Here is a 15964-nt window from a genome sequence, read left to right as displayed (position 1 = left end):
ATTCAACATTTGTGATGAACTAATTACCTCAATCTTTAATTATTTTAATTGTTTGACAGCTCTAATGTCAACACATCTGATTAAACTCATCTAGAAATGGCTGGTTTCCCTGTTTGGAATTTTGTCTCTGGTTGATTTTCTGTTGTGCCAACATTATCATCCCTGCTCTGTTTTTTTCTCTCCCTGCTTGGTTGTGTAGGATCCACAACGTGCTGAAGGGTATACCAGATGACAGGGATGGCCTATTTGACACCATCCAGCGCTCCAAGAACCACTACCAGAAACGGGCCTACCAGTGTATCAAGTGCATGGTAGCCCTCTTCAGCAACTGCTCTGTGGCCTACCAGATACTACAGGTATAAGAGACACAACTACACTATGCTACCATCTGAATTAGGGATGGGCATGAGTAATCTAGTACTCAAACCGACTTCAAAGCTCCATCTTTAACCAAAGATCTAAATGTTTTCAAACACAAACTATTTAGTGGAATGTGCATTGTGGCTGCCCGAATGGGCAAATTACATTTTGTCTTGAAGACGACATTAATTTGCTTTGACTCTAGTGTTCCATTTGTGCCTTTGCGGGGCATAACAAAAAAGAGACCAAGCCAAGCATTGCACAATTTCTTTGCACAATAATTGCGTCCCGTCTATTTTCCGCTTAGGCTACTTTGCAAACTTCTAGTATATAATTGGTTAGTCTAGGCTATAACCCCCTAGACAGGTTCCACACTGAAAATACACTAAAACTATTTGTTTATTAAGACAAAGAGCATATTTTCATCAGAATCATTAAGCATAGGCCTACTCACCAAACCGATGTCGAGGCCTGTAATTTTCATCATAGGTACACTTCAACAATGACAGACAAAATGAGAAAAGAAATCCAGAAAATCACATTTTAAATTAATTTATTTGCAAATTATGGTGGAAAATAAGTATTTGGTCACCTACAAACAAGCAATATTTCTGGCTCTCACAGACCTGTAACTTCTTCTTTAAGAGGCTCCTCTGTCCTCCTCTCGTTACCTGTATTAATGGCACCTGTTTGAACTTGTTATCAGTATAAAAGACACCTGTCCACAACCTCAAACAGTCACACTGCAAACTCCACTATGGCCAAGACCAAATAGCTGTCAAAGGACACCAGAAACAAAATTGTAGACCTGTACCAGGCTGGGAAGACTGAATCTGCAATAGGTAAGTAAGCAGCTTGGTTTGAAGAAATCAACTGTGGGAGCAATTATTAGGAAATGGAAGACATACAAGACCACTGATAATCTCCCTCGATCTGGGGCTCCACGCAAGATCTCACCCCGTGGGGTAAAAATTATCACAAGAACGGTGAGCAAAAATCCCAAACCCACATGGGGGGACCTAGTGAATGACCTGCAGAGAGCTGGGACCAAAGTAACAAAGCTTACCATCAGTAACACACTACGCCACCAGGGACTCAAATCCTGCAGTGCCAGACGTGTCCCCCTGCTTAAGCCAGTACATGTCGGCCCGTCTGAAGTTTGCTAGAGAGCATTTGGATGATCCAGAAGAAGATTGGGAGAATGTCATATGGTCAGATGAAGCCAAAATATAACTTTTTTGGTAAAAACTCAACTCATTGTGTTTGGAGGACAAAGAATGCTGAGTTGCATCCAAAGAACACCATACCTACTGTGAAGCATGGGGGTGGAAACATCATGCTTTGGGGCTGTTTTTCTGCAAAGGGACCAGGACGACTGATCCGTGTAAAGGAAAGTATGAATGGGGCCATGTATCGTGAGATTTTGAGTGAAAACCTCCTTCCATCAGCAGGGGCATTGAAGATTAAACATGGCTGGGTCTTTCAGCATGACAATGATCCCAAACACACCGCCCGGGCAATGAAGGAGTGGCTTCGTAAGAAGCATTTCAAGGTCCTGGAGTGGCCTAGCCAGTCTCCAGATCTCAACCCCATAGCTCCATTCCGTTTCTTTCTTATTTATTTTTTATTCTGAAAAACTCCCCAGTCCTTAACGATTACAAGCATACCCATAACATGATGCAGCCACAGCTATGCTTGAAAATATGGAGAGTGGTACTCAGTAATATCTTATTGGATTTGCCCCAAACATAACACTTTGCAAACAGGATGCATGTTTTGGAATATTTTTGTTCTGCACATGGTTCCTTCTTTTCATTCTGTCAATAAGGTTACTGTTGTGGGGTAACTACAATGGTGTTGATCCATCCTCAGTTTTCTAATTTCACAGTAATTAAACTAACTGTTTTAAAGTCCCCATTGGCTTTATGGTGAAATCCATGAGCAGTTTCCTTCCTCTACGACCACTGAGTTGGGAAGGATGCCGGTCTCTTTGTAGTGACTGGGTGTATTAATACACCATCCAAAGTGTAGTTTACAACTTTACCATGCTCAAAGGGATATTCAATGTCTGCTTTTTATTTTTTACCCATCTACCAATAGGTACCCTTCTTTGTAAGGCATTGGAAAACCTCTGGTCTTTGTGGTTGAGTATGTGTTTGAAATTCACTGCTCGACTGAGGGACCTTACAGATCACTGAATGTGTGGGGTACAAAAATGAGGTAGTCATTTAAAAACAAATAATGTTAACCCCTATTATTTCATACAGCGAGTCCATGCAACTTATTGTAACTTGTTAAGCACATTTGTACTCTTGAACATATTTAGATTTGCCATAGAAAAGGGGTTGAATACTTAATAAGTAAACATTTTGATACACTATACTTGCTTGTTTTGTCTCACAAACTCGAATTAGGAACTATTCTAATTTTAACAACCAGGAAATGGCGTAGCGAATTCTGCATAGTGTATCTGTAAATGGCACTCGCTTATTTATTGACTGAATATTCACTGAGTGTACACAACATTAGGAACACCTTCCTAATATCGAGTTGCACCCCCTTTTGCCCTCAGAACAGCCTCAATTTGTCAGGGCCTGGACTACAAGGTGTCGAGCATTACATATGGATGCTGGTCCATGTTGACCTCAGTGCTTCCCACAGTTGTCAAGTTTGCTGGATGTCCTTTGGGTGGAACATTATTAATACACACAGGAAACTGTTGAGCGTGAAAAACCCAGCAGCGGTGCAGTTCTTGACACACTGAAACCGGTGCACCTGGCAAGTACTACAATACCCTGTTCAAAAGCACTTAAATATTTTGTCTTGTCCATTCACCCTCTGAATGGCACACATACACAATCCACGTCTCAATTGTCTCGAGACTTAAAAAGCCTTCTTCAACCTGTCTCCTCCCCCCATCATTGATTGAAGTGGTTTTAAAAAGGTGTGCTCGTGGCTTTCCCCTGGGTTCACCTGGACAGTCCATGTCATGGAAAGTTTCTATTGTTTTGTACACTGTGTATATATGGAGCAATTGAGCAATTATGATTTACAGTGCCATGCGAAAGTATTCGGCCCCCTTGAACTTTGCGACCTTTTGCCACATTTCAGGCTTCAAACATAAAGATATAAAACTGTATTTTTTTGTGAAGAATCAACAACAAGTGGGACACAATCATGAAGTGGAACAACATTTATTGGATATTTCAAACTTTTTTAACAAATCAAAAACTGAAAAATTGGGCGTGCAAAATTATTCAGCCCCCTTAAGTTAATACTTTGTAGCGCCACCTTTTGCTGCGATTACAGCTGTAAGTCGCTTGGGGTATGTCTCTATCAGTTTTGCACATCGAGAGACTGACATTTTTTCCCATTCCTCCTTGCAAAACAGCTCGAGCTCTGAGGTTGGATGGAAAGCATTTGTGAACAGCAGTTTTCAGTTCTTTCCACAGATTCTCGATTGGATTCAGGTCCAGTGACTTGACTTGGCCATTCTAACACCTGGATATGTTTATTTTTGAACCATTCCATTGTAGATTTTGCTTTGTTTTGGATCATTGTCTTGTTGGAAGACAAATCTCCGTCCCAGTCTCAGGTCTTTTGCAGACTCCATCAGGTTTTCTTCCAGAATGGTCCTGTAATTGGCTCCATCCATCTTCCCATCAATTTTAACCATCTTCCCTGTCCCTGCTGAAGAAAAGCAGGCCCAAACCATGATGCTGCCACCACCATGTTTGACAGTGGGGATGGTGTGTTCAGGGTGTTGTTTTACGCCAAACATAACGTTTTGCATTGTTGCCAAAAAGTTCAATTTTGGTTTCATCTGACCAGAGCACCTTCTTCCACATGTTTGGTGTGTCTCCCAGGTGGCTTGTGGCAAACTTTAAACAAAACTTTTTATGGATATCTTTAAGAAATGGCTTTCTTCTTGCCACTCTTCCATAAAGGCCAGATTTGTGCAATATACGACTGATTGTTGTCCTATGGACAGAGTCTCCCACCTCAGCTGTAGATCTCTGCAGTTCATCCAGAGTGATCATGGGCCTCTTGGCTGCATCTCTGATCAGTATTCTCCTTGTATGAGCTGAAAGTTTAGAAGGACGGCCAGTTCTTGGTAGATTTGCAGTGGTCTGATACTCCTTCCATTTCAATATTATTGCTTGCACAGTGCTCCTTTGGATGTTTAAAGCTTGGGAAATATTTTTGTATCCAAATCCGGCTTTAAACTTCTTCACAACAGTATCTCGGACCTGCCTGGTGTGTTCCTTGTTCTTCATGATGCTCTCTGCGCTTTTAACGGACCTCTGAGACTATCACAGTGCAGGTGCATTTATACGGAGACTTGATTACACACAGGTGGATTGTATTTATCATCATTAGTCATTTGTCAACATTGGATCATTCAGAGATCCTCACTGAACTTCTGGAGAGAGTTTGCTGCACTGAAAGTAAAGGGGCCGAATAATTTTGCACGCCCATTCTAACCCAACAGAATGGTGAACTAAACGACGGAGAGTTTTGACTGTGTGTGATATTAGATTGCTTCTTGTGTAAATATTTTCTGTCTAGATTTTAATGATTTGTATGTAATAAAACGTCAGCTTATTTTTCCCGCAAACACATGCTTGTGAATATTTTCCTGAAATCTTTCCCGAACTAGCTGTCTTGGTTTTCTGATTACTTGATATTTTTTTTAGAACATTCTTATTTACAATGACTGCCTACTCCGCCCAAACCCGGACGACGCTGGGCCAATCGCCCTATGGGACTCCCAATCACAGCCGGATGTGATGCAGCCTGGATTCGAACCAGGGACTGCAGTGATGCCTCTTGCACTGAGATGCAGTGTTTTAGACCACTGTGTCACTCGGGAGCCCAGAAACTGAGGAGTGTTTCTGTCTGTAATAAAGCCCTTTGTGGGGAAATCTCATTTTGTTTGGCTGGGCCTGGCTCCCCAGTGGCTGGGCCTGGCTCCCCAGTGGCTGGGCCAGGCTCCCCAGTGGCTGGGCCAGGCTCCCCAGTGGCTGGGCCTGGCTCCCCAGTGGCTGGGCCAGGCTCCCCAGTGGCTGGGCCAGGCTCCCCAGTGGCTGGGCCAGGCTCCCCAGTGGCTGGGCCAGGCTCCCCAGTGGCTGGGCCAGGCTCCCCAGTGGCTGGGCCAGGCTCCCCAGTGGCTGGGCCAGGCTCCCCAGTGGGGTGGGCCAGGCTCCCCAGTGGGGTGGGCCTGTGCCCAACAAGACCCACCCATGGCTGCGCCCCTGCCCATAGATTAGGGCTTAATTAATTTATTGAATGTCAAATGCCCATCTCTAGTCTGAATCTAGGAGTCATTTTATTCTGTAAATAGCCCTTCATTGATCTTTTCATTTTATTTTTTAAAATGAAATCATATTTTCAGGATTCAGAATTGCAACGGAAGGAAAAAGGTAATTCATAAGCATCGTATGTGTTTCTCTGTCCTGCAGAGTAACGGGGACCTGAAGCGTAAGTGGACGTGGGCAGTGGAGTGGCTCGGTGACGAGCTGGAGAGGAGGCCTTACACAGGGAACCCTCAGTACACCTACAACAACTGGTCTCCCCCAGTCCAGAGCAACGAGACCTCCAACGGATACTTCCTGGAGCGCTCGCACTCCGCACGCATGACCCTGGCCAAGGCCTGTGAACTCTGCCCTGAGGAGGTAAGACTCACACCAAATGATGCACACACACACAACACAAAGGTAATACAGTAGTATCTAACTTGGATGCATGGCCGAAATGGTAGTAGTTGAGGTAGAGAAAGGTCCGTATTGGAAAGTCCCTCCAAAAAAGTGGTGTCTTTTTGAAGGATGCATCATTTTGACCTACAGAGTTAAAATGATGTAATGTGGAGACTCGAAGCTTGCCTGTTGTAATAATAGTGTTTATGAATTTGTAAAACAGAGCAGTGTTGATTATGTGGGACCTCAATATGCAGCAATACATACACTATACAATTTTCTTTGTGATGTATTGTTAACATGTTGACGCTAACCATCTGTTTTTTCACTCTTCTCTGTCTCAAGTATTTTCAAGTGTTACTGGAACTGAATGTTTTTAAAGCTACAGTTGAGAGTTCCAAGTTAGCGCAAAGGTTATTTTGGAAACTGTAAACTGTAATCTGCTGGGAAATCATTTCTTAAGTATTTTTGTAATCTTCAGAATTTATACATGTTTTTACTATAGGTAAGGGCTTTGAGTTTTTGACACATTTTATTTCCAGTTTTATACGCCCATAGTATATTGTAAGCTAACATTATTACAATACTTTTTTTCTATAATTTCCCTTATTTGTGTTACAAAGTTGTATTTGCTGAAGCTCGGTGTACATTATATTCAGCCTAATTGATCCTTATCATAAATAGCGAAATGATATGCTACTTTAAAACTTTTTTTTTTAAACGAAGAAATCCACTTGAAAGCATTGTTTATTGACACTTGTATATATTATGCAATGATATCAATTATGCTATTTCAAACTAGTGTCACTTAACGAAGCACGGTGAGGCGGTGTCTGAAGAAGATGCTGCCATGCGGAAATCGTCCTCGCCACAGCAGCTTTTGCCAGGGGAAGGGACAGGACAGCAGCACACTGTAAGCCCTCAGATATAACCGCCACAGCCACCCTTCTCCTCCTCCACTCTGACTTCTCTCTAGATGTTCCATACAGGGCGATGTTACTGCTGTCCACTAGCACAGTGACACGAGGAGAGTAGCCCGGGCAGTAACAACACACACACAGTCTGGAGTATTGGAGCAGGACAATAACAGATGGCAGTGACGAGATGTCTGCTCGGCTGTTTGCGTGCTGCTCCCAAAAGTGATTTTGAAATTTAGTGATGGTGCAAATGATTCAACCAAAAAATCCTTTCTGAGTATCCAGTAACTGACAATGCAGCCAACTCAAGGTTCGTAGGCAGAGACTGGAGATGAATGTATCCTAGTAGAGAATTAATAGAGCCAAACTCCAACAGGTGAATTCTAATGTTGAACCATCAACTATGAGCAGCAAACAGAGAGCAAACGTTTCCTCTTTCCAGTCCGGTAGCAGTGTCCCATTGGTTACCTAAAGCAGCACTGACTTCCTGGCTTCACTTACGTTTTTTTGGTTCTCCATCTCAACGTAACACTGTTAATCCAATCGATACCGTTTGTTCCTCCTCCCCAAAGCAAACTCAACCTGCGGTGTGACTGGCCATATGACACAACTGATCGAAAACTCTTAGCCTTGGCTATAGTGGATGATGAGGTGCTAGCCTAGTGTTGATGTCATGTAGTGTACTTACTGTGTGTTCAAGTGATGTTGTTTTTGTGTTGAGACTAGGTCTACATAGGGGCAACCTGTGGTTTGTGCATCAGCCATGTAATGGCACGTGTTAATATATCGCTAATCAACAGGACTCATTGAACAGTTCACGTCTTAATGTTGATCTATTTAAAAAAATATATATATACATTTTTTAAACGCCTTTTTCTCCCCAATTTCGTTTTATCCAATTGGTAGTTAGTCTTGTCTCATCACTGCAACTCCCGTCCGTACGGACTTGGGAGAGGCGAAGGTCGAGAGCCGGGCGTCCTCTGAAACACAACTCAACTGCTTCTTGACACAATGCCCACTTAACCTTAAGCCAGCCGCACCAACGTGTCGGAGGAAACCCCGTACACCTGGCAACCATGTCAGCATGCACTGTGCCCGGCCCGCCACAGCAGTCACTAGTGCGCGATGGGACAAGGACATCCCTGCCGGCCAAACCCTCCCCTAACCCGGACGACACTGGGCCAATTGTGCGCCGCCCCATGGGTCTCCCAGGCGCGGCTGGCTGCGACAGAGCCTGGACTCTAACCCAGAATCTCTAGTGGCACAGCTAGCATTGCAGTGCCTTAGACCACTGCGCCACTCGGGAGGCCCATGTTGATTGTTTTTATCGGAAACTTTGCCTTGCATACAGTTAGAATTGTAACCCATCTATATGCATGTCCATCAACCTACCTCTACCCCACTTAGGGGTAGCTGTTCTCTATCCCTGGTTTGTCTGGTCACATGTTGTAATGTGTTCAGCTGGATGTTGTAGTGTGTCAGTCTGTCTTTATAAGCAGACTGAATCATGATAGACACAGGGCCAGTTGATGCAAGCACAAAGATTCTATTCTAAAGATAACACTGGCCTAACCGCCACAGAACTATCATGGATTAAACAAACTGAAAGCATGTGTTTAAATCCTTCAGTTTTTCTCGGATCCAGTGCATTCGCATCTAGTATTAGACCCTTCAAATTAGCCCATATCAACATTATAAGAACAGCTCTGGCCCCAGTCCCGTTGGTGTTCTATGGAAACATGAGCTCGTTAAAAGCATGTCTCCCACCACACTGTGGAGAAGCTCGCTAGCGGAGAATAACACCCACTCACATAACAAAGTCTCTTTTCTATTTATACCTCTGTCAGTTGATATTATTACATCCAAGGCTGTCACACTCTCCTACACAGCATGTGCCTCGCTTTCATCTCATTCAGTTAAAATAGGCTAAAGTAGGACAACGTTCCCATCCAGTGCAAAGGCATATTAACAGACTCTTTGGTCTGCTATTGGGTCCATGGACTTTAGCTGTGTGTGAATGTTGGTGTTGGTAGAAAAATGCATTGGGAATTGTTAGTTAGATTACTTGTTGGTTATCACTGCATTGTCGGAACTAGAAGCACAAGCATTTCGCTACACTCGCATTAACGTCTGCTAACCATGTGTATGTGACAAATAAAATTTGATTTGATTTATTCTTTGACTTCATTTCCCAGGAGCCCGATGACCAGGAAGCCCCGGAAGATCAGGACACCTCCCCTCCAGATGACATCTCCCTCTACCCTCATTTGTCTCCGGGGACTACAACACAGTTTCAGCAGGTACACACCCACTATATTGTATATCTACTACATTGTAGAAGCAGCATGATATTTAGACTTTTAAGTAGCCATGTACTTGAAGAACCAATGGCAGACATTTTGTGTCAAGTTCCACCGCATATCAGTAGTTTAACAAAAAACTGATTGTTTTCTCATTCCCCAGCAGAACAACCACCCCCACGGGCAGCCGTACACAGGCCCAGCTGCCCAGCACATGAACAACCCCCAGCGCCCTGTCCCTTCCTCTGCCCCAGGCCCTGCGCCCGGCACAGGCCCACAAGCACAAGACAACTGGGAGAGCACTGAGGAGGTCCCCTCCACCACCTCCTTGGCCCCTGCTCCGCCTAAGGAGTAACACCGGCCCTCCCCTCTGCTGTGCCTCCATCATCCTGCTCTCTTTCCTCTCGCCGACCGGCCGAGCTCCTGATCGGGGGCCTCAAGGGCACGGCAGGGCCAGGCTTCACAGCTCCTCTCCAGGCCCCTACTGTGAGTCTCTCCCCCTCCAGCCTGCTCCTGTGCTGCCTGTCTGGGGGGGGGGGCTCTCCCCTGGGTTCTTATGCTCTGCAGACTGGAGCCTGGCTGCTGTCAACAGCAGTCGGGTAATAAACATAATGACCCAGGCCTGACGATGCTGATGCGCTTGTCTACATGACGGAAAGGTGTACATAATATGTTCATGTTTTGACTGTTCAAAAAATTAATCCCCCGCAATAGCGTAACTCTGTCAGGTTTGCTGTTGGGAGATAACAAAAAAATAAAACGCTTAAGAGAACTCCTTTTTGTTTTATCACCCATGCGCAGCAGTGCGATTTGGTCTGACATCAGTTACTGGTCATTCACCTTTAGGACACAAAGCTCCTTGACAACCTCTTGACCCATGCCAAATCAACTCACGTGCTGGGGTTTTAGTGTGAGACATGGAATGGTTGGGTGAACTTTTACTGTGTTTTGGTTGTGAAAGTGATGCAAAATTGTTCTGGCACTCATTGCCTTTTTTGTTCTGGTAATCCAATCCTTTCAGAAGCTATAGATAATATGCTGTAACATTTAGCATGGCTTCTCACCAGAATAGCATAGCGCAAGGGGAAATGTCATCCCAACTGACGTCCTTAATCCTAGAGGACACTTCCTTTAGGCTTTTTTAATGCTCATCTACCCCTTGTTGAACCAATGTAAGAATAAGTGGCTTTTCAATTGCTCATTGTTAAAATCCTCCAACTTCACATTCGGCGGTCAGTTTAGTTTATAGGAATTAAAAACATATGCAACAGATTTGCTCTGCCAGGCTACCTGATGTGTACTAGACTGTGGTTTGCTTCTGTATCTTTTTGGTAGAGCCTAGTCTTAGACGACCGCTACCATTCTTTCATGGAGCTCACCGGGCGGCAGCATCGGAGACCTCTCCCTCCAGGGAAAATGGGAACACAGTAGGGTTAGAAGATATCGGCTGGTTAGTCATGTTGCAACTTGAGCTAAACGTAAACATCAGTAAATACTGTATTTAATTGGTAAGTTTAACCGTGTATTTTTTGGATTTGTCAAATACCAAATACTCCTGCAAATGAAAATATTCTGCACACCGTATTATATTTAAATATTTTGCTCTTATTTTATAGAATTTATTTTGTTGTATTTCACAAAAAAAAAAAATTTGATTTGAGGAACAGTTGTCCGTGTTATTTTTAATGGAGATTTTGACTGAACAGAGTTCTGCGCCCAGTTTGCCGACTTTTGTTTTGGCCATGGTGTGACGTTGAATTCTGGAGCTACAGTCGCGATGTGAACTTTCAGGAGGTTTTGTGCACAGAAATATAAAATAAAAAAAGCATTGCCCTTAGCACATAAAGAACATGGAATCTTGACTGTCTTTTGTATATATGCAAATACATGATGCACATTGAAATTGCTATTTACTTTCTGGGTGCTCAGGATGTGCCTAAAACTAAATGGCCAATACCTACCTGCAGGATCTTACATGCTTTGCAGTGTATTGAACTTGGGCTTATAAAATGTAGCATACTAGATCGGACCTTGTGATACCATGATTAAGCTCCCTTTATTTTAACCATGTCTTAATTGTTGGGATAAATGCCATTAAGCAGACGAATTATGGTGATCCGGCCCCATCAACCGCACTCAAATCTACTACACTTTTATCAAATGTAACCCTCACTGCTAGATGAGTGCTACCAAAAACAGAGCGAATTGTCCTCATATCCAACTCCATTGCTACAAAAGGAGTCAAAGATCAGCTTCCTTGGAACATTTTATTGTAAAGGGAGTTAGTTCTCCTTCTCCGTGACCGTCTTTGTTCCACGCAGTCTGCCTGTACGACGGGCAGCAATGAGACCGACCTTGCGACCAGCGGGTGCATCCCTCCTGATAGTTGAAGGTTTTCCAATATGCTGGTGGTTACCACCACCGAAGGGATGTTCAACAGGCTAGAAAGAAGTTAGAAACATGTTAGCAAAGGGCCATTTACAAACATCAGGTGCAGAGGAGATCATTATTTTTCCAGATATTGAGGTAGAACATAAGATTCTTAAACAGGGATGGATGAAAATGCCTGAACCTACCCAAAAATAAATATGCAGAAGATTTAATGTCCACTTACATTCATGGCCACACCACGGACACGTGGCCAGGAGTTCCTCTTGGCCTTGTACTTGTGGTAGGCACGACCGGCCTTCAGGATGGGCTTGTCAATACGTCCACCTCCGGCAACCACACCTGAAGCCCAGAGGAGAGAGAACCATTAAGCACGGGACAGGATTTCCTAACCAGGCAATATGCTCTGAAAGCAACCATGTCACATGCGATGACCTGTATTCTTAACAGCAAATCAGAATTGTAGCCACTTAAGTTTCTGGTCTCTAGCTTAACCATCTGCCTACAAACAATCAGTCACCAAATCGATCCAAAATACTGCATACAGTGCAGCTGGAAATCAGAGCAGATTCCTTACACTTCAACGATCCAAGAGAAGGTCGTTAACTTGACAATTTCTCATTAACTGGATCCAATATCATTTTACTAGGCAAGCCTGTTAAGAACAAATTCTTATTGTTAAATGACTGTCTAGGAACAGTGGGTTAACTGCCTGTTCAGGGGCAGAACGACAGATTTGTACCATGTCAGCTCGTGTGTTTAAATCACTGGCAAAGGTTTGTGGTCAAAGATCAAAATGTAGGTCATGCATCCACCTCTCCCTATTAAATCAGAAAGCATCAGCAAACATGTCATATTTTGTGTTCTTACCAACGACAGCTCTGTTAGCAGAAGCAATGACCTTCTTGGAGCCAGAGGGAAGCTTGACTCTGGACTTCTTGGTCTCTGGGTTGTGGGAGATGACTGTGGCGTAGTTCCCAGACGCCCTGGCCAGCTTGCCCCTGTCGCCAGGTTTCTCCTCCAGGCAGCAGATGATGGTTCCCTCAGGCATGGTGCCCACAGGCAGAACATTACCAATGTTCAGCTGAGCTGAGAAGGGAACATTTATTAAGGTACCAGGTATTCACATTGTAGCTGGAGATTAGATCCTAAGAGATGACAACTGCCATCTAACCAGCATACCATAGAATGTGTTAGAGACACAGGGTTGTTAACCCGTAGGCTGCCAAGTACATGTCAATCTCCATTCCTTACCTTTCTTGCCACAGTAGATGAACTGTCCGGTGTGGATGCCCTCAGCAGCAATGAACAGCTCAGTCCTCTTCTTGAACCGGTAGGGGTCACGGAAAGCCACCTTGGCAAGGGGAGCACCACGGCCAGGGTCATGGATAATGTCCTGAGAGAGACAAAGGTCAGGTCCAAAGCAGATGGATGTTACACAAAAACTACCTAAAAGAATGCACAGCAAACGCAACTTTGGACCTTGTAGAAAACTTTTTAACAGCAAAAGCTATTGTGAGAGCGCTTACCTTCACGATTCCCTTGATGTAACCATGACGTTCTGCGAAGTCAATGTGTCTGAGTTTAGCAGCACCTTTTCTGTGCTTCACGTGGGCTTTGAACACGGAGCCGGCACCTTTTCTCTGTCCCCTGATAACACGTCCCATCGTGACTGGAAAGAAAAATTGAGAGAGTATTCTGTTAGAGCCAGGATAAAAGTAGAGATTTCTACAGTTCAACAGATATACTAGAAATAGCCTACATGATAGCAAGTTACGCCACATTCATGAGTGTGTAACGTTATGTAGCTACTATTTTTATTTTCTCAACAAATACCTGCCACTTGCCGCAGTTAGCTACTGAAGAAATGTACAGTATCTACCTAGCTAGTTAACCAACGAACTCTGAAATCAAGTAGGGATCCTGTTCTGCAAGAAAGGTGAATTGATAACTGAAAACTTTATATAATAAAAATGGACAATACACTTGCGTGTATGGTTGCTAGCCAGCCATCATGCGGATTTTCCTAGCATGCCAACACTAGTTAGCTACCACTAAAACTTAAGACGCCGACACTCACTACACTATACAAGTTCATCCAACTAGAAACCATGCACATAAACGTTGGGTAAAAGCTATGGTGAACTATTCTACAGCAACTGCCCGGCGGCTCTACGGTCGTGATAAATACAGAACGTCTGAACAAATCACCGAACCAGAAAATCGAGCTACCAGCGGCTAGTGACCAACTACTGTAAGGTACACCAAAACGACAGGCCATGTCACTGCACACCCATACACACAACACTCATCCAATAATTAAAACGCAATAATCACATTTTGTCGCTTAAATAATAAAACGACTATACTTAGCAGTGTTTATTGTATATGTTATGGTTACATTTTCGAGAGGATGATAGGATTTTAAAACAGATTTAACTCGGATTATGTGAAGAGAATAAAATCGCCATTCCCCTACCTAAACCCCGATGACGGAAAGAGGAAGAGTCCGACGATTTCTTCCGGTGAAATATACCGTGGGGCTGATGGGAACAGTAGGCACGTGTTTGTTTTTTTGCTGCTGTGAATTAGATTGCCCAACAGATGGCAGCAGATCATTAGCAGACATCTATTGTGCTTGATAAAGCTTCCATTGCTTTACACACACGGAGTACAGAGCAGGACGCATCCAGGAATGTCTCATCATGTAACTTCACGATTTAATTCCTTTTCACCTCAGTAATTACACTCATTTTCAAGTGTTAATGTCATGTACAAAAGTACAGTGAAATGTCTTACTTGCAAGCGCTAAACCCAACAATATCGTAATCAATATCAATGTAGTACTAAAAAGAACATAAAGTAGAACAAAGAGCGGTGTTCCACTCCTCAGAAAATATGAATATCTAAACACATACAATTTCCCAATTTTTTGCCCTTTTTGAACTTTTTTTAACACTGAGTTCACTGCCAGGTTAAATAAGGTTGTTGACATTCCCAAAAAGAGGTAGGCTAAATAAATGCCTGGTCTGGAGGATTGACCTGTGGGACAGACAAGGTTTGCGTTCATGCCATATCTTACAATGTCTGGATAGGTATTTTACGCATCAGCAAACCACATCATATGGTATAGCAATCTTGTGCGCAACCGCACAGTCAATGACATGGCATGCAATCATTGGGTGATGCATGAAACAACTGATTAAGGGAACATGGCCAATGATTTCTTCTTCCCAACTCATGCTACTTCCCTTCATCCCTGTCTGTGGCTTTCTATTATGCAAATCTTCCACAGCCAAACTCTGCCACACAGCCTATTAACTCTGATTAACCCGATCCCCTCAACACAGGGCCTGACTAACACATTTGGGGCGGCAGAGCAAGAGAGGGGTCTGAAGAAGGCATTAGGCCATGTAAGAAAATAGCCTCTTGTTGTGTTTCGTCCTCTCCTTATCTGTACTGACCTGGCAGGGCAAGGGGGAAATCAAATCAAATTGTTTTTGTCACATGCGCCGAATACAACAGGTGTAGACCTTACAGTAAAATGCTTACTTACAAGCCCTTAACCAACAATGCAGTTTTAAGAAAAATACCAAATAAATCAAATAAATAAAAGTAACAAATAATTAAAAGGCAGCAGTAAAATAACAATAGTGAGGCTATATACAGGGGGTACCGGTACAGAGTCAATGCGCGGGGGCACCGGTTAGTCGAGGTAATTGAGGTAATATATACATGTGAGTAGAGTTATTAAAGTGACTTATGTATAGATAATAACAGATAGGAGCAGCAGTGTAAAAGGGGGGGTGGGGGATGCAATGCAATGCAAATAGTCTGGGTATCCATTTGATTAGATGTTCAGTAGTCTTATGGCTTGCAGGTAGAAGCTGTTTTAGAAGCCTCTTGAACAGAGATTTGGCGCTCCGGTACCGCTTGCCATGCGGTAGCAGAGAGAACAGTCTATTTAAAAATATTAAAAAATCACCTTTATTTAACCAGGTAGGCCAGTTGAGAACAAGTTCTCATATACAACTGCGACCTGGCCAAGATAAAGCAAAGCAGTGCGACACAAACAACAACACAAAGTTACACATGGAATTAACAAATGTACAGTCAATAACACAATACAAAAAATCAATATACAGTGTGTGCAAATGAGGTAAGATTAGGGAGGTAAAGCAATAAATAGGCCGTGGCGGATTAATGACAATGTAGCAATTAAACACTGAAGTGATAGATGTGCAGAAGATGAATATGCAAGTAGAGATACTGGGGTGACAAGGAGCAAAAATATATATATATA

General features: G+C 43.4%; 2 protein-coding genes across 8 annotated transcripts in view; one reads left to right on the top strand and one right to left on the bottom strand.

Annotated features, from left to right (window-relative positions):
* The window catches only part of LOC124044045 (probable ubiquitin carboxyl-terminal hydrolase FAF-X), an 85997-nt gene extending 75060 nt beyond the window's left edge, over positions 1–10937 (top strand). For 5 of the 7 annotated variants that reach the window (XM_046363444.1, XM_046363436.1, XM_046363428.1 and 2 more), the window contains 5 exons: positions 200–356; positions 5823–6035; positions 6859–6969; positions 9169–9273; positions 9437–10937. In XM_046363444.1, coding sequence (XP_046219400.1) covers positions 200–356; positions 5823–6035; positions 6859–6969; positions 9169–9273; positions 9437–9628 — 778 coding nt within the window. In that variant the 3' untranslated portion in view covers positions 9629–10937. The remainder of the gene's footprint in view (positions 1–199; positions 357–5822; positions 6036–6858; positions 6970–9168; positions 9274–9436) is intronic. The other 2 variants (XM_046363410.1, XM_046363454.1) reach the window with 1 other exon arrangement.
* Positions 10938–11526: 589 nt separating this feature from the next.
* rpl8 (ribosomal protein L8) lies at positions 11527–13354 on the bottom strand. Its single transcript, XM_046363468.1, has 5 exons — positions 13191–13354; positions 12916–13057; positions 12532–12750; positions 11888–12003; positions 11527–11714 (listed from the first exon to the last, which is right to left on the bottom strand). Exons 1-5 carry the CDS (start codon positions 13326–13328, stop codon positions 11556–11558), a joined length of 774 nt encoding a protein of 257 aa, XP_046219424.1. The 5' UTR covers positions 13329–13354; the 3' UTR covers positions 11527–11555.
* Positions 13355–15964: the final 2610 nt, after the last annotated feature.

This window comes from Oncorhynchus gorbuscha, linkage group LG01 (assembly GCF_021184085.1).
Source record: "Oncorhynchus gorbuscha isolate QuinsamMale2020 ecotype Even-year linkage group LG01, OgorEven_v1.0, whole genome shotgun sequence".
Taxonomy (NCBI): domain Eukaryota; kingdom Metazoa; phylum Chordata; class Actinopteri; order Salmoniformes; family Salmonidae; genus Oncorhynchus; species Oncorhynchus gorbuscha.
The sequence above is the reverse complement of the archived record's forward strand: the minus strand, read 5'-3'. Positions and strand labels throughout refer to the sequence as shown.